The sequence below is a fragment of the Asterias rubens genome, chromosome 14 (assembly GCF_902459465.1).
Source record: "Asterias rubens chromosome 14, eAstRub1.3, whole genome shotgun sequence".
In the NCBI taxonomy this organism is placed as follows: Eukaryota; Metazoa; Echinodermata; class Asteroidea; order Forcipulatida; family Asteriidae; genus Asterias; species Asterias rubens.
Window position 1 is genome coordinate 11,420,492 of NC_047075.1, and position 25,518 is coordinate 11,446,009.

The following is a 25,518-nucleotide window of genomic DNA, read 5'->3' on the forward strand; positions in this document are numbered from 1 at the left end:
ATGTCTCATAAAAGACCATGCAAATTATAACAAATGAAAAAATATTTCTGTGACGTCACTCTATTGACGTAAGTGTAGATTTTTTTTTTGAATCTACACTCTCGTAATGAATCTACACTTTACCATGGTTACTGTAGAATTGTTTTGGAATTTACACTTGCACTGTTGATCCATTACAAACTAAAGTAAACAGTTCAACTTGAATCTAACTGTCTTTCAAACTGAACGATAACACGGTTTGCTACTGGGTGACGGACATACGTGTGCGCTTTATAAGAGGCCACAATTGTTATTATTATGACCTAGTTCTCGCCAGCGTCGCCTTGCACATGTTGCACATGACAGCTGTGTGCACGGCGTGTGATCCCCGGGTAGGGATCACATGCGCAGCATGTGGCCTGGAGTCGGTCGTGGCAGTAAGCATTTTAAGGCTGCGAGCCGATGTGCACTGGCGGGCTTGGCATAAAGCAACGTAGCAAAGAGCCGGTCAGTAATTACAATCCATGGCTTGATTAATGACTAATGTTAAATAATCGGAAAGAATCAGACAGAATCATTCAAAGAAGTTAATCGACAAGACAGAGAAGGAATACGAATAAATCGTAATCTATATCAAAGAAACATTGCTTCAAGACAGTTATTATTTTTGTGTGTGTCAGTTTCCTAATTTAATCTAGCTGCAGCGAAGACTTAGGCCGGCTGAACCAAAATTATTTAGACTCACCGATCAAAAGCAGGTGCCGAGGCTTCGTATCCTCGAGCCATTTTGACCCGGTGGGATCCAACTTGCAACCCAGGCTGTTCCCAGAACAGAGGGACGGATCCACGAGTTTGAACGAATGAAGACATGTTGACATCGTCAAGGAAAATAAGCTATATAAAAGAAGTAAAAAGAAGAATTTTTCTTCTTGGTTAGTTTCCTCAGAATGGTCTTAGAAATGGAAAAAGTTGTAAAGAAGGATAAGCATTGTTTAGGTTTCTATGGCACTAAAATAGTGATCGTTCGTTGTATAGGGATAATTACTATTAACACTACAAATTAAAGTCTTAACGCACGTACATGTACATGATGTACATATATATCTATCAACAAGGTATACGTATATTTGGTTTGCGGTAACACCATGTGTGTACTTGCCAGGTACAGTTGTTCTTAGGGAACTGACGATGACTAGAGCAAGCTAGTCGAAACGTTGAGACCAATTTCAAAACTGACTCCGCGGCAGTACAGTTAATTACGATCCTATAAGCTAAAGTAGTAGTCCAGTCTAATTTCTATACCATCCGCCCTGGTAATAGTTAAAAAGCAGGACAGTTCTTTTCAGAACTGAGAAGTCTCCTGAACCTCCGATTATCTACTCCACGGCAGTAGAATAAAGCAAGACAGTTCCCTAAGAACAACTCTACCTGGCAAGTAAATACACACATGGTGTTACCGCAAACCAAATATACATTGATACCTCACCATGCAATGCCTCAAATCCTATATAAGGTATACGTACTCAAGGCGCTTAATGCATTTTTACAGAAAGAGGCATTGTAGGTTATTGAAGCCATGAATTCTGAGACCCAATTATGTAGCACCTTGCATGTATAAGCAGGGTTTAAAAGGTGCTACGCGCAAACAGCAGCCACAGACAGGAACACCAGGGTGAACCCCTTCTCTTTTGGATGAGTAAGTTCTTTTGTATGCACTAAGAAAACACACGGGACAACAACGTTACGTCCCATCCGAAGGACGAAGCAATGGTTACAAGAAGTGTCAAGTGTCAAGGCTGGGGATTCAAACCCACACTCTGCTGATCAGAAACACCATGGTTTGAATTCAGTGCTCTTTACCGCTAGACCAGGACACATCCATTATTGTTGTACACATGTTTTAAATGTGCTTTCAATTTGTTTGAATCTATTGTTGCTTTTAATTAATTACCGGTGTTTGTAATACTTACATAAAAGTTCATTGAGATTATTTTTTGACAGAAACAAATTATTATTCATGAATACCTCAGACAGTTTCGCTATTCCTTTTGGTGGATAGCGCGTCACGTGGGGGTGTTTAAACGGTTGATAATGACCAGCTGGAGCTCTGTTTATACCGGCTGTTTTCGGATACTATGCGCTAATCTTGGTGCAAGACGTTTCGGAAACGGATAAGTTTTACAGAGTTTCTTACTTTATTACGCCTTCAACCAAACAGGCATTTATGAATGGGAATAAAAAAGTAGTGACTCATTCTTAAACGGCCATTTAAAAACATGCAGGGTCGTTGCCGTGCGATAAAGGCCCTCGCCTTGGGCTCAGGCCTTTACAACACGGCAACGACCCTGCCAGTTTACGACGACCGTTTAAGAACTTGTCAATACCCTTTTAATCCCTTATTATTACCCCCTCCCCCCCCCCACAACCTGGTAATTTCACAGGGATACTCTTCATATTCTAATCAAACCAAATATCTCACCTGCTCTGTTTCACAGAAGTTTGCGACCTGTCCGTCATCATTGGTCCCCCGCACATTAAACCTGGTTCCCGCTCTCTCACAGCTCAGTCGTGATATGAGGCACGCCTTGGCCTGCCTTGTACCACAGTAGATTGTGCGTATCTCCACACCGCCACACATGACGACCAGCAGCCAATCAGAACAGTTCACATTGAAGCGTTGGAGATGCAAGTGTAGAGTGCGATTCCTATTGCAGACAAAAGTGAAAACTTTTAAGTATGGTGGCCCGGAAGGGATATTGCATCTCCCAAATATGTGTGTGAAAATTTCTGTAAAAATACAAATATATACATGAACAGCATTGTACAGTATGTACATGTACATGTTTACAGACTCTTGCATGTCGTGTAGGCCTGGGCGAATTATTCGAATATCCGGTTAATGACGAATAGGTTTTCCTATCCGTAACCGCGAATGCCTTTTTTTTCTTAACCGGATATCCGCATAGGGCGCGAATACCTATTTATAAACCGGATAGTTCTGTAATTACAACCGAGTAACTGGATATTCTTTAATATCCGAATATCCGCGGACATCGGGCGACAAGTGATAGGAATGTTTTGTCTGAATCCTTATGAAACTTCTATTAAAGCCATTGGACCCTTTCGGTTCAGAAAAAAAATAAAAGTTCACAGATTTACAAAAAACTTACAGGGTTTACAGAAGGCAATGGTGAAAGACTTCTCTTGAAATATTATTCCATGAAATGCTTTACTTTTTGAGAAAACAGCAAAACAATATAAATTCTCGTTAACGAGAATTACGGATTTATTTTAAACACATGTCATGACACGGCGAAACGCGCGAAAACAAGGGTGGGTTTTTCCGTTGTTTTCTCTCGACTCCGATGACCGATTGAGCGTAAATTTTCACAGGTTTATTATTCGATATAGAAGTTGTGGTACACAAAGTGTGGGCCTTGGGCAACACTGTTTACCGAAAGGGTCCAATGGCTTTAAGACAGCATAAAACAGCATAAATTAAGTATTTAACTATGCTCACCTCGGTGAAGAGTTAAACAATGACCTTTCTGACGTAATTTGTATAAAGATTACGAAAGTTTTCCTTCACGTAGAGTCAATCATGATCAAAAGAAAAAGCAAATCGCCATCTTTAAATTATATCCGGTTATTTTTATGAATGAACCGAGTGACACTGTCTAAAACTAATATCAATCCGCCCATACGATCTCATTCACAAACGAACAGCGCCCTCTAGCGGCGAAAAAAAAACTATACGAATATCCGGTTAATTTCGGATAGTTGGCCAGCGGTATCCGAATATCCAAATTTCACTATTTGCCCAGCACTAATGTCGTGAAATGTTTTGTAAATATGTGAACATACAAAGGCGAAGTTGTTATTTGTCTTGATAGCTTTAAGGTCAGTATTCATCTTACTTTTAGTTTATAGCTGGATAGATGTTCATAATATATGGTACCAAAATTAATCATTGTTTTTCTTAATATAAATCTTAAAAATACAGACTGCTAGCTTCAATTTGACATCCAATTTGTTTTTGTGATGCATTTCAATTTGTTGACTTCATGACCACTTTGGTGTGGAATTGCCCTTTGAATGCTGCTGAATGCCCAAGGGAAATTAACAGCTCATCCATTCAGTTTAATGACCCAAATAATCCAATATAAACACACCCACTCACTGAAAAAGATGAATACTTTCAGAGCTTTTGTAGCCAAACTCGGAAAGTGTATTCTGTGGAGCTTTCAATAACTACATGTACATGGATGTATTATTTTGTTTAATTCTTTCCCTTTTAAACAAATGTTGATAATTCCTTCCTTGTAACCGTGAAATTCAAAACAACAAAATCTGTTTTGTATTCCATGCATATATTTTTAGGTAATTTGAACTTTGGTCGTCATGTGAATTTTTATTTTTTACAGTAAACCATTAATGAGTGAATGAATTATTGTTGCGACAAAATAGTTGATTTCTGCAATTTGGCGCTCATTGAAATACAAACTTTTACATTTCAGATTGAATTTTATCAAAAGACTTTATCCTCTGTCTTTTCGTTTTTGAAAATAGTCCTGACTAGTAAAACAAACAGAATTAATACTAGATCTAAGAGCAGGATGTCTTTAAATCTGAAGAAAGCATTTTGTTTTGAGGTTGAGCGTTTCAACGTGCAAGCGCTACACCAACTCAGCTGTCTAATCTTGCCCTATGTATTTTTCCAGTCTTTTGTCAAGAAATTTGTTTGGAAATTTAGAGTTGTTATAGATCAAACGGTTGATGATGAAGAGGGTGGTATACTCTACAGTGTATCCTTACCAGAAGAATCTGTTATCCGTTGTATGCTCCTGATTCTGTCTCTGAGCGCATAAGCTCAGATCAAACGGCTGTTGCTGGGCCGAGCTCGACCAGACAAAGTAGAACGTTCCAGAGCTGAGCAACTTCCTGACCTCGCTGATGCGTTCCTCGTCGCCGGGGTCATGTCTCAGGGAGATGAAAGAGGTTGCCGTGATGCGGAAGATTTCTGAGGAGCCGATCTTGCCGATGGAAACACAACCAGTGACGATGACTAGATAGAGGATGGTTTGCTCTCCTGTTGGTTAGGAAAGGCATTCGGCTAAAATAAAGTGCACATCCAGAATCATGGGTACATATTTTTATTTCAAATTTTTTAGGTTGGTCTAAAGTAGCTCGGATCAGCTGGACAAAATGCTGTATCTCCCCAAAGTGGATGATCTAAGACATCTAAATGGTGTTTGAAGCTTTGCATGGTGTGGAGAATAAGAGCAACTATAAATACAAATATTAATAGTAAACTTGCGGGTACAACCATGGGTAAAATCTCTTTTGGAGGAGTGGTGGCTCTGAAAAGAGCCGGTTTGGTCTCGACGATTCGAACAGTATACCCTGCTCGTCTTCAGGAGAATGCTGGGCTACTGGTTGTGGTGGAGCTTATGTATGGCTGGAGGGATGCACTTTTGGGCGGGAAGGATCGAAGCTGTTCTTGTCCGGTAAAGCATGTGAGTTGGTTGCTGGCTGGATATTTATATTTATAGTTGCTCTTATTCTAAGACATCTACATTAGAAGGCTTGTAGCAGGTAACTGCATGTAATTGACAATTATTACTGAGGAGCGCAACCATGTTAAGAACAAAAAAAATAAGCAAAAGTATTTCAATTTGAAAATAACTTGTTTCTATTATTACACAGTTTTGTTACACAATTGCAAAAAAAAACACAAACAAGCCAGACTTTTCAAGTCCAGGTTTGCTGTCCCGACACTAAAATCACTCGCTTTGGAGCTGCGGTCAGGTGTAAACTGTTAAGAAGTTTGAACTACAACAATTTAATAAAAAAAGAAGACTCCTCACCAATGTTGAGTTTTAGCACACCGAGGCATCCATAGCCATCCATCAACTTCTGATACTGTTTTTTTAGTGTTTCTGTCTCCGCCTGACCTATGGGGAGAAACATTTACAAAAAAAGAAAAATGAAGAAATGAACAGAACAGGGGTGTTTTGGTCAAAGGGATAACAGCACAGAACTATTTAGCAGATTGTGGGTTCGAGTTCCTGTTGTGACATTTGTACCCCATAAGCTATTACTTGATCATGTTGATTGTCTTTATCCAGCTGTTGTATAAATGAATTTTTGTTTGATATACAACCAATATGATGAAGTGGAAATTAATCAGTTTCACAACAACCCAATCGTCAAGAAAGTACTTTCCAAATGTATCATAACCCATAAATGTGTCATCTTCCCGACTGTTGAAGACCTGAGGGTTACGAGCCAATGCGCGCAAGATTCAAATATTGACAGACTAGTCACCAGCATTGCCCAATTTTTTTACAGACGATGTTGAGGTTTTAAACTCCACACCTTCTTCTTCTCGACCAATCAGTGCATTCGACCAATCAGCTTTAATAAACTACAAACTGGAGGCGTGGCCTACGAAAGCATGCAGTTGCTTATCGCACAGTGTCATAAAAAATGCACAATCTGCAGTGTGGGCACCTGCACACAACGTTGTATTCCCACACATCAAAATTGTTTTTTAAATTAAAAGCTTGTGATCATAGGCACTCGCCAATAAGATGGGCTGAGCTTGTGAGCTGGAGTCTGCAATGGGCGCTTGATTTTAATGCTAATGGAATTGGTCGTGATGATGAAAAACATACACTGTTGTTTGTCAGTCTCCGGAAAATTTGTTTGTATATTTTTTTTTCTTTTTTTTTTCTCTCAATGATGTATTGAGTTTTATGAACTTGGATTCATGAGACATAAACAAAAGAAACAGATCAGCTGTATTCTTAGAAATTGTGTCTTGATTTTGAAAAGGGTAAAAATTGGGCAAATCTGGTGACTAGGTCTAGTGCACAAATATTGACTGTTCCGAGTGCTATGCATGGTTAAAACTGTACGAATCCCAAGGTGATTCTCGGAGCATTCTATTTTCCCGAGGTGCAGCCAAAGGAAAATGGAATGTCCAGGGATCACCGAGGGAGTCGTAGTTTTAACCATAGCACAAGTTAAAGCAGTCAATATTTGTTTTATAACACCCCAACAGACTATTTATCATCTTCGCACACGTAACGTTCGTATGCACGCTTCATATACACAGATGCACAACTAATTGGGTTCGAGGTGGGTAAAAAGACGTCTGGGTACTGTACGCCGTGTGATAGTCGTCGGACTATCACACCGCAATCGATGCACTATCACACGGCTGCCGTCTAGTAAAACTAAGACATATCATGTGACGCGCTCTAAACCACTGAAAAGGCAGAATATTTGCAAGGGGCGTACTAATATCTGTCAACATTGGTAAAAATGGCACTGACCAATACCATGCTTATATACACCGTATGCCTTACGGTCAAATTTTGCGCACATTGTGATTGTCTTGTATTGCAACCCTCTGGTCTCTGAGTCTGACTCTGAACGTCCATCAGGAGGATGGAGGGTTACGATTATTAATATTATTTATTATACTACAGGCAGAAACAGGGCTATTCTTTCTCTCTCTCTGCTCTGAGTCTGACATATACATGTACATGTAGGGGTCACAACATAATGTAAAGACTAAGATAGTCAGATACTCATGATACTGAAGTGAATTAATGCCCGAGTATTAAATAAATATCACTGCTCAGTCTCAGTCAGTTTTGAGTTTGGGTTCACCCAGCCACCCCCTGCCAGTTATTTTTAATATTAGTTGACAATCATTCTTTAATTTAAAGTTAAACAACAAACATGTTTAAATTCAACCGAAGAAGGCTATATTATAGCTTATGATTGGGACATTAGTAGATTAAATAGTTTACTTTTAAGTCAAAGAAAAAGAAGCATAAGCCCGTAAAAACTAGTGACCAGTTATCCAGCCACGCCCCCAGATATCTATCCATCATCCGGCCCCGCAAAAATACACATGCCCAACCCACACACATCAGCAGCGGCAGTGTGTACGCACACAACCACACCAGTCGATCACCGCACACACTCGGCAAAGCATAACTAGAGTCACTTACATAAAACTGCCACTGCATCGGATTCGAACAGCAGCGTTTCTTGCCTTTTCCTGGTTTCCAAGATGACAGAATACGGGGGCTCTAGTTTGTGATAAACTCGGAATGATTTACCGAAAGTTAGAGCCATTTTTTTTCACAAGTTTGACATCGCCGGCTGCAAAACATAAAGTCTTATTCCTGCCGTCAAAGTTATTGTTACCGTATGTATGTACCGGTGGACCGGTGTCCAGACTCTATCGCCTACGTTCAAAGTTCAAAGTTCAATCCTGCTTAAACGTTTAACCCACTTCAAGTTGACCCGCTAACTAAAACCAAATCGCGGGAATTTCTCATCGGCGTTTGATGCTGGAACTTCGATGACAATTTTCGCCAGAACAAGAGTCCTTTTTCCAGAATCAATAAATAATTTCAGATACATAGGATTTGGTGAGTTAATTAAGAAGTATTTCCACAGTTGATTGGATTTTGGTCTCTTTAGTGTGGAGTTTTTAGTCCAAAACCCGGACATGACACATGTGTTTTTTTGTACAAAACACACGCGACCGGGTTGGGCACATACTAGCCGCCCGCCCGCGCGCAATTTTCAAGATGAGCCGCGCAAACTTCAGGCTTGCGCGGCCTATCATCAAACTTAAGCTCGCAGGCTATGGGTGAAATTTGCGTGTGACAAATTGCGTGTGCAGATGAACTTAAGTTTGCGCGCTACTATAAGCACCATTGGAAGATGAGAAAGGGGAAGTTATTTTTATTGAATAGTGACTGAGGGTGATAAATACTAAATAGGGATAACTTTATTGTATGACGCCACCACTTTGTCACTCATTTTTGCAAAAAAGAATATCTCATTGAGGTAAGTTAGTGGAAAAGTTTCCGTATGGCGCCACCACTTTTTCATTCGATATGAAATAATATTACTAGGCCGGTCAACCACTCACACAAACAAAACCTGGATACGGACTATCAGCAACACAGATAGCCGTTTTAGAATTGCTGTAATTTTGTTGTTGTTTGAGCTATGACTGTGAATTTTTTGGAAGTAAAATAAACTTATAGGTTGCATATGTTGTGAAAGTTTCGTTATTTTTGTGTATTAAATATAAATTTTATAGCATTCTGAACTTGAGTATACGCAGCGTGAAGCTCAGCTTCACGAAACCGTAGCCGACAAAAATTGTTACAGTGAATTTTCGATCGCAAGAATTCCGGTGATGCCATTGTCCAATCTCACCGCAAGAGGTCTCATTCGAAAGCTTAGATCCTGAGCTTTCATTTGGCGCATGCGCTGTTGGGGGGTTAAGCTCGACCAAAAAGTTATAACGTTCAGAAGAAAGTTCACTTGCGATCTCTAAGAAAAGGGTGAGTAATTTCCTAAGCGCAACCGCAAATGGGTAGTAGAGTATTTCTCCTTCCATAAAAACTAACCTTTTGTACAGTTTTAGTGCTCATTCACGATGAAAACAGCATCTGAAAATTGTATCTCCAATGAAATGTGAACGTTTTTGAGTGAGTGACATGAGTCCAGTAACGATCGGCCTATTGTGTGTACGTGTGTGTGGATTTCACGTGCATTGAGCATACGGCCGGGTGGCCGCATGTGTGTAGTAGTCCTACGTACGTGTACGTGCACATTCTGTTGTGCAACAGTATGGCATGTTTTGTGGGGCTATACCATTTTTGGGAGGGGTGTGCGCTTTGTGATGTTATAAAAATATATCATTTTGTATAGGGAACTAAGGATAATTAATTAATTAAAACCATGATTTTAATTACAATAACCATTTAGAGAACTGAGATGACAATACCTTTTTCCAAACAAAGAAATTAGCTGTCAAAAAATGTATGTTCTATTTTTTAGCACCCCTAAATTTTGGAATATCCAAAAATGATGCATTATTCATTTCCTTATTTACAAACGTAAAATTCGGCTGATTCTCAGGGTTTTTATGAACAAGTACTTCATTATTTTTTATCTTGTAAATTAGATTAGTGCTTTGAAGTATAGAAATAAAATGTAAATGGTGAACAATAGTTAAGCTGGCAAACACGATTTACTTTATTTTGTAATTTCTTTGTAAAAACCTTCAGAATACGAATTAATGAAAATAAAATTAAGCTGCTTCCTCTCGAGACCTCCGACAACTTGCCAAAAGTCTGGGCATTTATTATTATTATATTTCCACACTCATAATAACAAAAGCAGAATCAATTTATTAAATAGCACTTTAATTTATGTCGCCATAATAACCATTTTAAAACACAAATGAGTACCAAATTGCAAGAAAATACGTAGTGCCGTTCTGACATTACACAGTTTTTGCATATTAATTAGCTAATTTGCATACGAAAAATGTAATTTGCCAATCAATAGGATTAGCAAAGGTAAAGGCCCAATTTAATTAATGTCATCTTAATAAGCATCTTAAAACACCACTGTGTACCAATTTGCAAGGAATTACATAATGTAGTTTTGTTGTTACACAGTTTTTGCATATTAAGTAGCTTCGAAATCCTCAAAACGCATGAATTCAGAGACTTATTTCATTTTTTGGTGATTCATAACGATTGTGATGAATAAGTAATACATACCAAATGTGAAAAGATGAAAATAGAGACACACCTCTACCCAAAGCCTGCAGAACAAGTAGCATGCACCATGTTAACCCAGAATTATTTTGCCTTCAAAAACACACTTTTTGGGTAAATTCCTTGTTTTTGAACGACTAAAATAGGTTTGATGGCATAAATTGTAATTTTCAAGACCCTCTATTTTACAGTGTGTGTATTTTGGTATGTCTTTTCTTTTTTGGGGTAACATATGGGATGTTTGCTTCAGGAAAAAGCTGCTTTTAGTTTGTTAAATTGTATTAATATGAAATTATAGCCTTGTAAAAACAGTATTTTGACACTTTTTGTCAAAACGATGAGTTTTGGTATGACAAAACGACGTTTTCCAGACATTTTAAATCACCATAACTCGAAAACCGTATGTCCTAGAGATACAAGGTAAAAAAAATTGGAATCGCCTCGGAGAGATCTTTCTAATGGTAACACTTTTAGCTATATATTATGAATTTGTAATTTCTGTCGACCGGCCTAATAATATAGTATCTTATTTACCTCAATGAGATATCCCTTTTTGAAAAAATGAGTGAAAAAGTGGTGGTGCCATACGGAAACTTATCCAAGTTAGATACTGGGAAAAGTTTCCGTATGGCGCCACCACTTTTTAATTCGAAATAAAATAATATAGTATCTAATTTACCTGATTGATATATCCCTTTTTGTAAAAATGAGTGAAAAAGTGGTGGTGCCATACGGAAAGTTATCCAAACATAGATATAGATAAAGCTGAAAGCGGAAGCTACTCAAAAAAGTCCAAACAACCACAAACTTGGATAACTTTCCGTATGGTGCCACCACTTTTTCACTAATTTTTACAAAAAGGGATATATCAATCAGGTAAATTAGATACTATATTATTTTATTTCGAATGAAAAAGTGGTGGCGCCATACGGAAACTTTTCCCAAACTTTTGACGTGCAACTTTTTAGGACTGCCTCCCTCCCACAACAGCTTATTTCTAAGGAATGCGAACCTCTTAACCACCATAAAATGTAGAACCAACAGATACAGAGACTGTTGGTGGTTGGGTTGCATTAATTTTTAAACTGGATTATTCAATGTGCAAATAATGGAGCAATTTTCAATTGATCTGTATTTTTTTAATATTGATTTTAATGATGGCTTTGTTGTTTGTTGGTTTGTTGTTTGTTTGAATGATCTTCCCATCAAGGGAACTCGGCAAACTCCCACAAAGCAAAGGGATATAAACACCAAGCTGGATACAGCCAATTCCCTCATACAAACATTGATTATGAATTACACAAATCATGGAGGAATAAATCAAGAAGTTGTGATTCAGGGGATTTCAGATGACAGTATTTATTCTAGTCATTGTGAAATCAGCGGTTAGCTGGGGGTTTCGAACCCACAACCTTGTCACGTGGATTGCAAGTCCTGCAGTCTAACCACTTGACCACCATGACTTGTCTAGATTCACAATGTGTCCCTCTGAGTCTGATTATGTTTATTGGTGTTCCGTCCCAACTTGATAATCGTCCCAACTGTAGTCTGTCCCAACTATAGTTGGGACGCCCCAACTTTAACACTCAAGTTGGGACCAGTCCCAACTATGGTTGGGACGATTATCAAGTTGGACGGAACATTTTTAAGTCTTATTCTTTGTCATTAAGTGCTTGTTGATTTTTTGTTTCCTACTTAATTTAAAGGAACTTTACAGAATTGGTAAGAAATTTGGCACTTTTATAAATACTGCTATTAAGAAACTAATATCTTGAAGATCACATATCTACTTATGATGATAATATAAAACATCCATTGAAACATTTCTGTCTGAAATGTCATAGGCCTATTTTATGTGAAATAAATAATCTAATTTCGCGTTTGGAGTTTATCGCTCAGTGAGCGTTTTATTCATTCTTTTTTGGCATCGATGCAATGTAAAATTTGTAATCAGTTTTTAACTAGTCTCTCGTGACCCAGATGGTCGATCGATCTCAAAGTTCTACAGGTTTGTCAGTTTAAAGGAACGGTACAGAATTGGTAAGAAACAAAAATCGTGAAGATCACAGATTTACATAAAACTTACACGGACCGTTACGGCATAATGATGACAGTAGAAAACATCCCATGCAATATTTCTGTCTGAAATGTCACATTTAATGAGAAATAAATAATCTAACTTCGCGTTTGGAGTTTATTGCTCAGTGAGCATTTTATTCATTTTTGTTTTGGCATCGATGCAATGCAAAATTTGCAATTGGTTTTTTACTATTCTCTCGTGACCCAAATGGCCGATCGATCTCAAACTTCTACAGGTTTGTCAGTTTATGTATATGGTGGATTACATAATGTGCTTATACTGCCAGCAACTTTTTTCTAGCAAAACCAATTCTGTAATGTTCCTTTAATGGTAGATTGCATAAAGTGCTTACACTCCCACCAACTTTTTTGCTAGCAAAACTAATTCTTTAATGTTCCTATAACCTTTAGGTACTTTTTAGTTTAGAGAAATTAAATACTGTAGTATGTACCGGTGCAATTCAACCATAGGTTGTCACATACATGTTTGATACCAGTGCCCCCGTACATTCTTGTTTATAACAATTTTTTTTTTTATGAAATAAACCAATATTTAATTGCCTTCCTGATTTATTATTTACTTTTATTTCTTTCCAGTCATTTCCACATTCTACAATCGGCTCACGTCACAAGTAACTAACAACAAAGACATGGCAGAAACAAAACGTCAGTGCACCAAGAAGACTATCGGTACCCATAATGGATCCTTCCATTGTGACGAGGCCCTCGCTTGTTTCTTACTCCGTAGATTGCCAGAGTATAAAGATGCAGGTAACAAAAGTGCTGAATTTTAGACTATGACATTTAATCTCACTTGAAAAAATGTATACTGTTTATTCTGAAAACTGTGGTCTTCCATTATCTTTGTACCTGTAATATAGGACTGCGAGGCTCTTATTTACTCTTAAAGGCACTAGACACTATCGTTAATCACTCAAAATAATTGTTAATATAAAAACTTACTTACTACTGATCAAAGGAGAGCTGTTGATAAAATACAACATTGTGAGAAATGGCTCTCTCTGAAGTAAACATAGTTTTTTGCGAGAGAATTATTTTCTCACTAAAATATTTTAAATTGGTTTTGAGACCTCAGAATTGGATTTTGAGGTCTCAAAATCAAGCATCTGAAATTACACAACTTCGTGTGACAAGGGCGTTTTTTCTTCCATTATTTTCTCGCAACTTCGACGACCGATTGAGCTCAAATTTTCACAGGTTTGTTATTTTAGGCACATGTTGAGATACCCTAAGTGAGAAGACTGGTCTTTGACAATTACCAATAGTGTCCAGTGTCTTTAACCATGGAGGTAGAAATAGATCTAATTCTACCGCTTTAAAGGGAAGGTACCAGTTGGTAATTATTCAAAACAAATATTAACTTGAAAACTGACTTTGTAACGAGCGTTGGAGAGCTGTTGGTAGTATAAAACATTGTGGGAAACGACTCCCTCTGAAGTAACGTAGTTTTTGAGAAAGAGGTAATATCTCACTCAGATAATAAAAGACTTCTAGCTAGAAGTCTTTTATTCCTATCTGAAAGCACACAAGTTCGTCCAACAAGAGTGTTTTTTCTTTCATCATTTTCTCGCAACTTCGATGACCAATTGAGCCCAAATTTGCACATGCTTGTTATTCTATGCTAATGATGGGATACACCAAGTGAGGACACTGGTCTTTGACAATTACCAAACGTGTACAGTGCCTTTAAGCAAATAGTTGAAGCCACCCAAACACAAGAGATATTTATGTGACAGTTATTTTCTACTTTCCAACCATATTTATTTCATTACACATCGTTTTATTGCACACAGTTCCCAACCCAACGTCGACTTGTCCCCTTAAGATTTCTTATAGATTACATGAAGGTTTCAAAAGGCGACCTACAGACTTCAAAACTAATTGTTGTGTTTTGTTTTGTTTTTCTCTCAAGAAATCGTTAGAACCAGAGACCCGAAGAAACTTGAGGGGTGTGACATCGTCGTTGATGTAGGCGGAGTATTCGACCCCAAGATCCACAGATATGACCATCACCAACGGTAAGTTGACTACTGCCTCAATCCTCCTAAGTACACCATTAGAGTTGATACGTAGAGGATGTCGTGGCTGAGTGCAGGCCAGCTACTTCATAGGGGAAACAAAGGTAGTTGCCTCCATGCCCCCTAGTGCCATTGAAATTATCCAGTAGAAAAAAATTATAATTTCCTCATGTCATAGGGTTAAGCTTGGGCGATATCGATTTATTTTATTCACGATATATCACCGACAATATATCGCGACATTCGATATAATCGCGATTAATTAAATTGGACATCATCAGTCTTCAAACTCCCAGTGAAAGTTGTAGAAGAGAGAGTCATAGCATAAGAGAGGTGTTCTAATGACCTGTTCTTCTGGTTTTACTCCAAACCTATGGGGTTCAAGATGTCTAAGCTAGGAAATACATCGCGATATTGCGATACTTAATTGATATCGCGATATATCGATATTTAGATTAAAACCAAATCGATCCGATATCGAAACTGTTTCTAAATTTGTATCGCAATATTAGTATACTTCATGGAGGAAACAAAGGTAATTGCCTCCATGCCCCCTAGTGCCATTGAAATGCTCCTGTAGAAAAAACTATAATTTCCTCATGTCATAGGGTGCCCTGTACCAAGGAGAAATTGCCTTGGTGCCCTTGCTTCTTCAACACCGAAGGCCTGCCAGAGCAGTTTAGAGCATCAAATTCAAGTTCTGGCGGTTCAGTCATCCGGTATGGGTTTGAATCCTGGTCATGACACTTGTGTCCATGAGCAAGACACTTCACTATAATTGCTTAGAACTATTTTTCAGACCTGTATCTTCCTTTTTGAAAAAGCAAGGGCACCAAGACATTTTCACCTAGGTAAAGGGGCACTCTATGAGGAAATTGTAATTCAATTGTCTACTCGAGCCTTTCAAGGGCACCAAGGGAATGGCCATGGGCAACCAAGGCAATCGCCTTTGTGCCTCCGTGAAGTATCAGAGTTTGATTTGCAGAAAGATTAAATTTATTTCTTCTGTCTTGTGAAATAGTTGATTTTCACACTCTGTACAAAACTCTGGTTTTATAAGCTGGAAGTTATAGTTTGTCTGTTTTTTCTTGTGAAACTGATCATTTTCGCATTCCATACACAATTCTTGTTTGATGCGTAGAAAGTTGTATTTAAATTTTTTGTTTCTCTTGTGAAACATTTTTAAATTACATACAAAATTCTGGTTTGGTGTGTGGAAAGAACATAATAATGGTTTTCTCTTTTCAAATAGTTCATTTTCGCAATCCATGAACTCGCTGGAGCCGAGTAAATCCTGGACAACGAAGCTGAGTAGCGCTGGTCTTGTCTACCTCTACTTCGGCAGGCGAGTCCTCCGTACCGCAAAGGGTCTGACGGATGCTGACGAGCAAAAGGTGGAGGCGCTGTTCGACAAGGTGTACGAGAACTTCATGGAAGAGATTGACGCCATTGATAACGGGATTTCACAGACTGATGAAAAACCGAGGTTAGAGAGGGCATAATATATAGGATTTGTGGCATTGCATGGTAAGGTATCAATTTATTTAATAATAATAATAATAATAATGGAGTCTTATATAGCGCCGGTATCCGCCACAAAAAGGCGCTCATGGCGCTCGCTCAGGATACAAAATAAACAGTTCAAAAGAAAGGAACAGAAAAAGTTTGTAGAGATATGAGGTCATTGTTTAACTGCAAAGAGGTGGGTTTTGAGGACAGTTTTGAAAGAAGATGTTGTGTTTGCAGTCCTGATGTGGTAGGGAAGACTATTCCACACCTTGCCCGCAGTAACCAAGAAAGCACGTGCTCCCCATGTGTTCTTTGCCATATGTTCTACGAGGAGACGTTGATCGGCTGATCTTAGGTTACTGCGGAAAGGTGCATACTGAGTGATGAGATCTGAGATGTACATTAGGATGGTGCCATGTTGTGCGATGATTTGAAGACCAGGAGACCGAGTTTGAAGACTATCTATTGCTCAACTGGAAGCCAATGGAGTTGCTTTAGGATAGGGGTGATGTGTGAGCTCTTGGGTGACCGAGTTACCAGTCTAGCAGCCATATTTTGCAAACGTTGTAGCCGAAAGAGCTGTGATTTGTTTACACCATACATGAGGGAGTTGCACATGTCATTTATGGTTTGTGGTAACACCGTGTGTGTATCTACTTGCCAGGTACAGTTTATTCTTTAGAGAACTGTCTTTCTTTATTCTACTACCGCAGAGTAGATTAATCGGATGTTCAGGAGACTTTCAGAACGTCCTGCTTTTTAACAACTACTACCGGGGCGGAAGATATTTAGAAAAATTGGCTGGGACTACTACTTTAGCTTATATGATTGTAAATAACTTGCACTACCAGGGAGTCAGTTCTTGAAATTTGTCTCAATGTTTCAACTAGATTGCTCTAGTCATCGTTAGGCATTAATAATAATAATCATAATACCACCAGACCACCATAAGTGACCCATCTGTCCAAAATCAAAAATTTGTAGCAAATGTTTTTTTTTACAAATTATTAATATACTCAATACGGTTGAGTATGAAGAAGGTAATATATATAAATAAATAAGTAGTAAATGTGCGGGTACAACCATGTATTAAATCTCTCTCTGAAAAGAGCTGGTGTGGTTTTGACGTTTCAAATGATCTTCTGTAGACGAGCAGATTTAACGTGCCGACACTTTACCACCTGAGCCAACTTATAATCGTACCACTATGTTGGCGTTTTCCTTATTTCGTTTAGGGAGCCAGTCGGTAGCCAGTCGGCCTGTAACTGCCCATTAGCGAGGGATCAGACCCAAGTTACATGTATGATACAGCCTGGGAAGGGATTCACCTCTCAAAGCCATTGGACACTTTCGATAAACAGTACTGTCCAAGGCCCACACTTCGTGTATCACAACTTCTATATCAAATAACAAACCTGTGAAAGTTTTGGCTCAATCGGTCATCGGAGTCGGGAGAAAATAACGGGAAAACCCACCCTTGTATTCGCACGTTTCGCCGTGTCGTGACATGTGTTTAAAATAAATTTATAATTCTCGATGTCAAGAATTTATATTGTTTTACTGTTTTCTCAAAAAGTAAAGCATTGCATGGAATAATATTTCAAGAGAAGTCTTTCACCACTACCTTCTGTAAACCCTGTCAATCAATCAATCAATCAATCAATCAACATTTATTTCCATACAAACACAATATACAAATACAAACAATAGGATGTAACAAGACTGAAAACTGTATGGAGGCATGGCCCATTAAAGCAAAGCTTGTAAGCTGGGATGCCTTTATAAAACAAAGGAAGGTAATAAGATCATTTAAATTAAGTTATTTGTAAGTTATTTGTAAATCTGTGAACTGTTATTTTTGTTTCTGTACCGAAAGGGTCCAATGGCTTCATTCTAACTATAATATAATAAACTATATGTGAAACTAAAATTTGTTCTGTTTTTCGCAGGTATCAGATTACCAGTAATTTAAGCTCCAGAGTGAAACATCTCAACCCGGACTGGAGAGATAAGACTCCCGATGAGGAAGTGAGTATATCACTACACCCTGAATGAGTAGACCGATCCATTAAGCTTCCCCCTCATTGCATATTGACCAATCACAACCCATTGTGCAACCAAAAGTCCGGCACTACAAAGTCCGACATGCGTGCGGGTATGCCTGGCGCGCGCGACAGAGTTGTGCAGAATGGCATCAGAGAGGCTCACTGTCAGGTCTTGCTCACATGTGTGCTGTGGGCGGAGCCTAATGGATCGGTCTATTGTTTTTCAGATATGTTTTTATGGCCTGGGTGGACAAGCGGTCTAGTTCATCAGACCCAACCCAGGTCAAAATTGCAGTTGAACCCAGTTAACTCGGGTCAACTGGTTCAACTGGATAGTGACCCAACTCGTCCATTTTCCATATTAACCAACTGGTTTGGACTAGGTTTAACTGTGTTCAACTAGGTTTAAATTATAAACAAGTTGGTGTCTGTCCATTTTCCATATTAAACCAACTGGTTTTAACTGTGTTTAACTTGTTTATCAACTGGTTTTTAACTAGTTCCAGTTAAACACAGTTTAACTAGGTTCAGAGAATTTTGAATTTTGACCTGGGAAACTCTGGTTTTTGTCAGCACTCGGCAGCAGTGTTTGGGTTTGATTCCCAGTCATGACACTAGTGCTATTGAGCAAGCCTAACCATAATTGCTTGGTAACAAGTTGGGAAAGTAACACATTCTGATATAGAAGAGTTTGCGGTAACACCATGTAATAACTCTCTCTTAATGAGTTGGGGTGGTTCTGAAAAGAACCGTTGGATTAAACTTGACGTTTCGATCAGTATGCTCTGATCGTCTTCTGGAGAATGTCGGAAACGTCGAGTTAATGTTAATGCAACGGTTCTTTTCAGAACCACCCCAATTCATTTAGAGATTGTTATTACATGGTGTTACCGCAAACTCTATATTTTATTTCCACCATGCAAAGTTTCAAATCCTACTTAACACATTCTGCTCTACCAGCCAGGGTCCCCCTAGTCTTGGTTCAAGACTCTCCTGGATTTGTCACAACAGGGCGCGCTATCACCCCCAACGCGCTATCAACCACGAACCGCTATCACCCGGTAACCGCTATCACAGGAGAGTCTTGGCACATTCGTTAAATCTCCCCCCCAAAAAGGGGCGGGCTCTGCGGGAAACCTACGCACGCGCATTATGTTTCCCCCCGATTTTGTAGGGAGATTTAACGAATGTGCCAAGACTCTCCTGTGATAGAGGTTCGTGGTTGATAGCGCGTTGGGGGTGATAGCGCGCTTTCTTGGTACAAATCCAGGAGAGTCCTGAACCAAGACTAGGGTCCCCCATGCAAGTTCGTAAGGTAGTTCATTCTCTCCTACCAGCCAGGCTCCTAGTGGATGATACCCATGCCTACATTCTTGCAGAAGGGGTAACCCTGTTTCAGACCAGGAGTAGTTGGCACGTGTCCCTGATAACAGTTAACTTGTGTCGATAGCCCTAATCAGTTATGTGTAGCCCTCACTTTGGAGTGGCCGTCCGACCTTGTGAGTTTGAGCGATATTCTCTCATTAAAACAAATTTAAAGAAAATGCAACTTTTCACATTTTTTTAAAATTTATGCAGCAATTTCACGATACAATATACATTTGGTTTGCGGTAACACCAACTTGCCAGGTAGAGTTTGTTCTTAGGGAACTGCCTTGATTTATTCTACTGCCGCGGAGTAGATGTTAGGGGTTAGGGGAGACTACTCAATTCTGAAAAGAACTGTCCTACTTTTGTTTACTCTTACCTGGGCAGATGGTATAGAAATAGGCTGGGACTACTACTTTAGCATATAGGATCGTGATTATTAAATTGAACTACCACGGAGTCAGTTCTTAAATTGGTGTCATCGTTTTGACCAGCTTGTGGTACACTAAGTGAGAATACTGGTCTTTGGCAATAACTAATTGTGTCAAGTGCAAATTGTTCCTTTGTCAGGCTGGATTTCAGAAGGCAATGCAGCTGACAGGGGAGGAGTTTCTAGACAAAGTGAACTACTACACCCACAGCTGGTGGCCGGCTAGGGAACTAGTGGAGACCGCCCTCAAAGAACGATCTCAGGTCAGTTGAATTTACTACAATCTTTGACTACATCTTCTAGCCCTTTTTACACTACTAGCGTGTCATGGCCGAGCAGTTAAGAGCACCGGATTCAAGCTCTGGTGTTTGATCCGCAGAGTGTGGGTTCAAAACCTGTTTGTGAAACTTGCTACATGAAATTGGGGAGGTAGTGCTTTCTACTCTACCGGCCAGGCTTCGGACTGATGATACCCAAGCCTACATTCGTAAGGACTATAAAAGGGGTAACCCTGTTTCAGCCCTAGGAGTAGGTGGCAACGGCCTTTGGACAAAAATAATTGTAGCTCACACCTTGAAGTGGCCTTCAGGTCTTGTGTTTCTGGCGGCATAAAATAAAAATAAATAATAATAATAATAAAAAAATCTATTTACCTGGGGGCAACCCTGGAGGCGAATAACAGCCAGCCTTCTCACACTGTATGATTGTTTTACCGACATCCTTTTATTCAGGTCGACAAGAGTGGTGAAATAGTCGTCTTTAAGGAAGGGGGTTGTCCATGGAAGGAGCACCTCTTCTCCCTGGAGAAATCCTTGAGTATTGAGACGCCGATCAAGTACGTCTTGTACTCGGACTCCAATGGAAAATGGAGAGTTCAATGCGTGTCAGTCTCAAGTAATTCCTTCACTAACAGGTAATGTTTTAATAATAATAATAATAGTGGCTTCTTATATAGCACTGTGGTTCGTCACGTAGTGACGCTCATGGCGCTTCAACAAAATAGAGTGCTTTCAGATAGGAAGAAAAGGCTTCTGGCCAGAAGTCTTTTATTATATTAGTGAGATATAATTACCTCTTTCTCAAAGACTATGTTACTTCAGAGTGAGTCTTTTATCACAATGTTTTGCACTATCAACAGCTCTCCATTTCTCGTTACCAAGTAAGGTTCAATGCTAATATGTATTTTGAGTAATTGCCAATTGTGTACGGTGCCTTTAACCATTATTGCTGCATCGTTAGGATGGGGTGTTAAGCTGTTGGTCCCGTGTGTTGTGTAACACTTTTAAAAGAACTCCGTGCACTTATCGTAAAAAAAGAGGGGGTTCAGAGATTGTGGCTAATGTAAAATTCACATAATGTTTGCTAACAGGATTATGGAAAGCGTATTGATAAATTTTAGCAAATATTTTTTGTACGTTTCTTTATTTCTTCACTCAGACTCTCCCTTCCGGAAAAATGGTGCGGTATCAGAAACGAGGAACTGTCAGAGCTGTCTGGCATCCCAGGGTGTATATTCGTACACGCCAACGGGTTCATCGGTGGAAACGAGACGTACGAGGGCGCTCTTCAGATGGCAAGAACGTCATTGGCCCAAGCTAGCTAGGTGTTTGTTACATAATCCTAGTTGCTGATGGACTTTGACATGATACTGCAACGGCGGCAAGTGTGCCCCTGCTCATTGCCTTGGTGCCCCATGAAAAGGTCCAATGGTAAGATGGCAAGAAGTCACTGGCCCAAGCTAGAAAGACGTTTATTTTATGACCCTAGTTGCTGATTGACTTTGCAACTGCCTCTGTTGCCCCTGGTCATTGCCTTGATGCCCCAATTTCTCGTAGAGGTGCTCTTACCAGGGAGTAAAGCCTTAATGGCACGTGCCTGTTGAAAAATGAAGCATGATGCTCGCTTTGAGCTTACAGGCTTTATGAAATTGGGCCCTGATTGTAAGCACAACAATTTGCTTAGCATGAAATTTCTTCCTTGATAAAAACAGAATTACCAACCAAATGTCAACATGATTTTCAGGATAAGCAAACAACAGCCGAATACCACTAACAAGCAATATGCAACAAGTCTAAAGCAATTCATCTGCCAAGACTAAAGCAATTCCTAGCACCCTTCTCAGGGTTTTATTGTAAGATAAGCTGATCTGACCATTCTGCATGCAACAGTTTTGCTTGCCGATCGGTAGCTATTTTTATTTATAATTATTTGACACTGAATATTGGGATTGATACGCTATTTCTCAAGGTTCGGTAAATCTCTTGCGTGTTAGATTTGAATGTTGTGTAGTACAATGATGTGCTTCATCACAAACCACTTACATGTAAGTTTGAATTCCACAGACTATAGAGACAGTTGCTATGTCACATGATTCGGGGCAAGCTTTCGCATAGTTACATAAAAGATGGTGAACACCCGTACACTCCATCAAGAAATCTTCGATCAATTTCTTTTTCTTCAGCTGCGCCACGCATCTGGAACTCTTAGAACATGTCTTTGTACCACATCATTCAAATCTCTTCTCAAAACTTAACTTATGTCACAGGTTTTCAAGGACTAATTTTTGTTGTGTCTGTTTTTCTTTGTTTTGTTTGGTGTTGGTTTTACTGCGCCTTGAACACCCAGCCGGGTGGATACGTGCGCATTACAAGTCTTATTATTATTATTATTATTATTATTATTATTATTAATCCGAGTGATGGAAGTACAATTGTTTTAAACTGGCCCATTAATGAGGAAAAACAGCTTTGTCCCCTCACCAGTGAAGTTTTAGGCATCTAAAAAAGGAATGTATGTATGCATTTTTCAATTTGAAAAACATTAAAAAAAAAAATGGAATGTATAGAACCACCATGAATCATCTATAAGAATTTTAATTTCTCACGCAAGAGTCAGAAACGACCGGTACATGTTATTGTATTTGCAGAGTCTTTCTCAAAGCCTAATTGTCTGATGTTTCGAGAAACTCAAGACTGAAAGTTGTTACTCTAATGGTTTCTGAAGGCTACCAGAAGGACTTTGCAAAGTCCTTCTGGTAGCCTTCAATAAAGACTCTGTTTGGGTCCAAACGTTAGGCCATTAGGTAGGTTTAGCTGCACGTTAAGCGAGCAAAAAACATGAACGTGAACGTCAGAAAATTGTTGTAAAAGTGTCACGTTTTAAGCATACGTGAAGTTACCATTTCTCACGTCAGGTACCTGCAGATGTCGTGCGTGAGCATGAAATAAGCCCAAAGTGGTGACGTCACCTATCAAGGACCAAATTGTCTTACGTTCACATTCGTGGTTTTGCTCACGTTACGTTACTTGCAGCTAAGCCTCCCTATAAACTATTTTTTGCAATATCTAATTCTACACACGAATGTTCTCAGAAACCATTAGAGTAACAACTTTCAGTCTTGAGTTTCTCGAAGGGATGTGACACTTCCAATCCTTGAATCCTCCATTTTCTTTCCAGAATTTATTGGCATCCATGTACACAAATGTATGTATAAATGTGTAAGTAAACACGTAAACAAACAATACATGCGAAGCAAGATATTCACTAAACCTAAAATAAAGCTATTGTTACTAGTACAAACTTGTTCAATACATGCAATAAGCCATTTGCATATTGGATTTGAATATTGTCTGGTACAGTGATGTGCTTCATTACAAGTTACTAATTAAATTTGAGTTCCTCGGACTATCGAGACAGTTGCTATGTCACATGATTCGGGCAAGCTTTTGCGGAGTTACGTAAAGAGACGTTGAACACCCAGACACAATTCTGAATGGATGTGTATGGAACAATAAACAGTTAGCTCGTCTGGAGGTAGCTATACAAAAGCTTCCCCCGAACCATTTGACTATACTGTCTCTATAGTCTGAGGATTTCAAATGTAAGTGGTACATTGTGACTATTGAGAGTCATTGTACCAGATATTACTCAAATCTAACTCACAAATGACTTATTACCTCGGCCCAATTAATAGAGCTGCTTAAAGGAACACGTTGCCCTTGGATCGGACGAGTTGGTCTTTGAAAAGCGTTTGTAACCGATTTTTATAAAATGCATATGGGTAGAAAGATGTTGTAAAAGTAGAATACAATGATCCACACAAACATGCCTCGAAATTGCACGTTTTTTCTTTTACCTCGTCGTCTAACACAGTCGGCCATTTATGGGAGTCAATGTTTTGACTCCAATAAATGGCCGACCGTGTTAGTTCGTACAGTAAAAGGAAAACCACGCAATTTCGAAGCAAACTTGTGTGGATCATTGTATTCTACTTTTAAAACATCTTTCCAACGATATGCATTTTATAAAAAAAGGTTACAAACGCTTGTTATAGACCAACTTGTCCGATCCAAGGCAACGTATTCCTTTAATCACAAAAGTAAGCTCAGCACAACAAATGCTTGACAGAATAAGGTTACCAGCCAAAATAACATGTCACATGTACAGTTTCCGACTGGTTTCCTGCTCATTATTGCTAAGCGTGAGTTCCTAAGCAGCATTTTCTGCTTAACCAGCTCTATGAAATTGGGCCCTGGGCTTGTTTTCATTGGGCTGTTAAGCAGAAAATACTGCTTCGCAAACTTTTGTGCTAAGCCTAAATACGAGTGTTGCATCAGTTGGAACAATGAAAACATTTTGGAATTTTGGCTGGTATTCAGTTTCTGTAAGAAAGAATTTTTTGAGCTTAGCAAGTTTTTCTACATGCTTACAGGCTTTATGAAATCGGCCCCTTCCTCAATTCAATTATACCTGAGACTTACAAATTGGTCACTAAAGATAAAGTTGTAATTGGTGAACAAAAAAAATAGAATTAGGGTCAGTGCAAAAGTTATTTCTACACTTTGAGCGTGCAAAACCAAAGACAAAAACTTAACCTAACCTCATTGACCGGATTAGACTGGTTATCACACGGGTCTCTGGGAATACAGAAAAGTATATTGCGTCTACATGTACTTGAGACTCGGCCAAAGAGTCGCAGAAGCGCTATATTTTTCTGTATTCCACTAGCTCGTTAATAAATACCTTGGACAGTTTTTAGCCTCTGATTGGGCAAAACCGGATCACGTGGTCGGATGTGTAAAGGATGATACAGGACCGGCTTTGGAAATTAGGGAATAAATGGCCCCTAAACCAGCATACATTGTATACAACTAGTTTGCGAGAACTATCAAAAGTTATAAATATGGCCTTTAACATGTCTGGAAGTATTGCAGAGAGAACAAAAGTCACACAATTTTGACAACTTTAGCCGATTATTTCGCCAAAAAGCTATAGATAAATACCTCAGACAGTTTCGCTATTCCTTTTGGTGGAGAGTGCGTCACGTGGGGGCGTTTAAATTTTTTATAATGACCAGTGTTTATAACCGGTTGTGAGCGGATACTCCGCGCTAGTCTTGGTGCATGACGATTCTTGTTACAGACGATGCGGACGCTGTCGGTGACTTGGCCGCGCTGTGT

General features: G+C 39.1%; 2 protein-coding genes across 2 annotated transcripts in view; one reads left to right on the forward strand and one right to left on the reverse strand.

Annotated features, from left to right (window-relative positions):
• LOC117299086 (synaptojanin-1-like) overlaps positions 1 to 8,232 on the reverse strand; it is a 33,760-nt gene extending 25,528 nt beyond the window's left edge. The window contains exons 1-5 of the mRNA XM_033782507.1: positions 8,007 to 8,232; positions 5,847 to 5,933; positions 4,795 to 5,068; positions 2,459 to 2,684; positions 725 to 873 (exon numbers count right to left, since the gene is read on the reverse strand). Coding sequence (XP_033638398.1) covers positions 725 to 873; positions 2,459 to 2,684; positions 4,795 to 5,068; positions 5,847 to 5,933; positions 8,007 to 8,133 — 863 coding nt within the window. The 5' untranslated portion in view covers positions 8,134 to 8,232. The remainder of the gene's footprint in view (positions 1 to 724; positions 874 to 2,458; positions 2,685 to 4,794; positions 5,069 to 5,846; positions 5,934 to 8,006) is intronic.
• Positions 8,233 to 8,289: 57 nt separating this feature from the next.
• LOC117299087 (UPF0160 protein MYG1, mitochondrial-like) lies at positions 8,290 to 22,042 on the forward strand. Its single transcript, XM_033782508.1, has 8 exons — positions 8,290 to 8,432; positions 13,266 to 13,439; positions 14,602 to 14,707; positions 15,960 to 16,193; positions 18,166 to 18,244; positions 20,200 to 20,322; positions 20,791 to 20,972; positions 21,497 to 22,042. Exons 1-8 carry the CDS (start codon positions 8,363 to 8,365, stop codon positions 21,660 to 21,662), a joined length of 1,134 nt encoding a protein of 377 aa, XP_033638399.1. The 5' UTR covers positions 8,290 to 8,362; the 3' UTR covers positions 21,663 to 22,042.
• Positions 22,043 to 25,518: the final 3,476 nt, after the last annotated feature.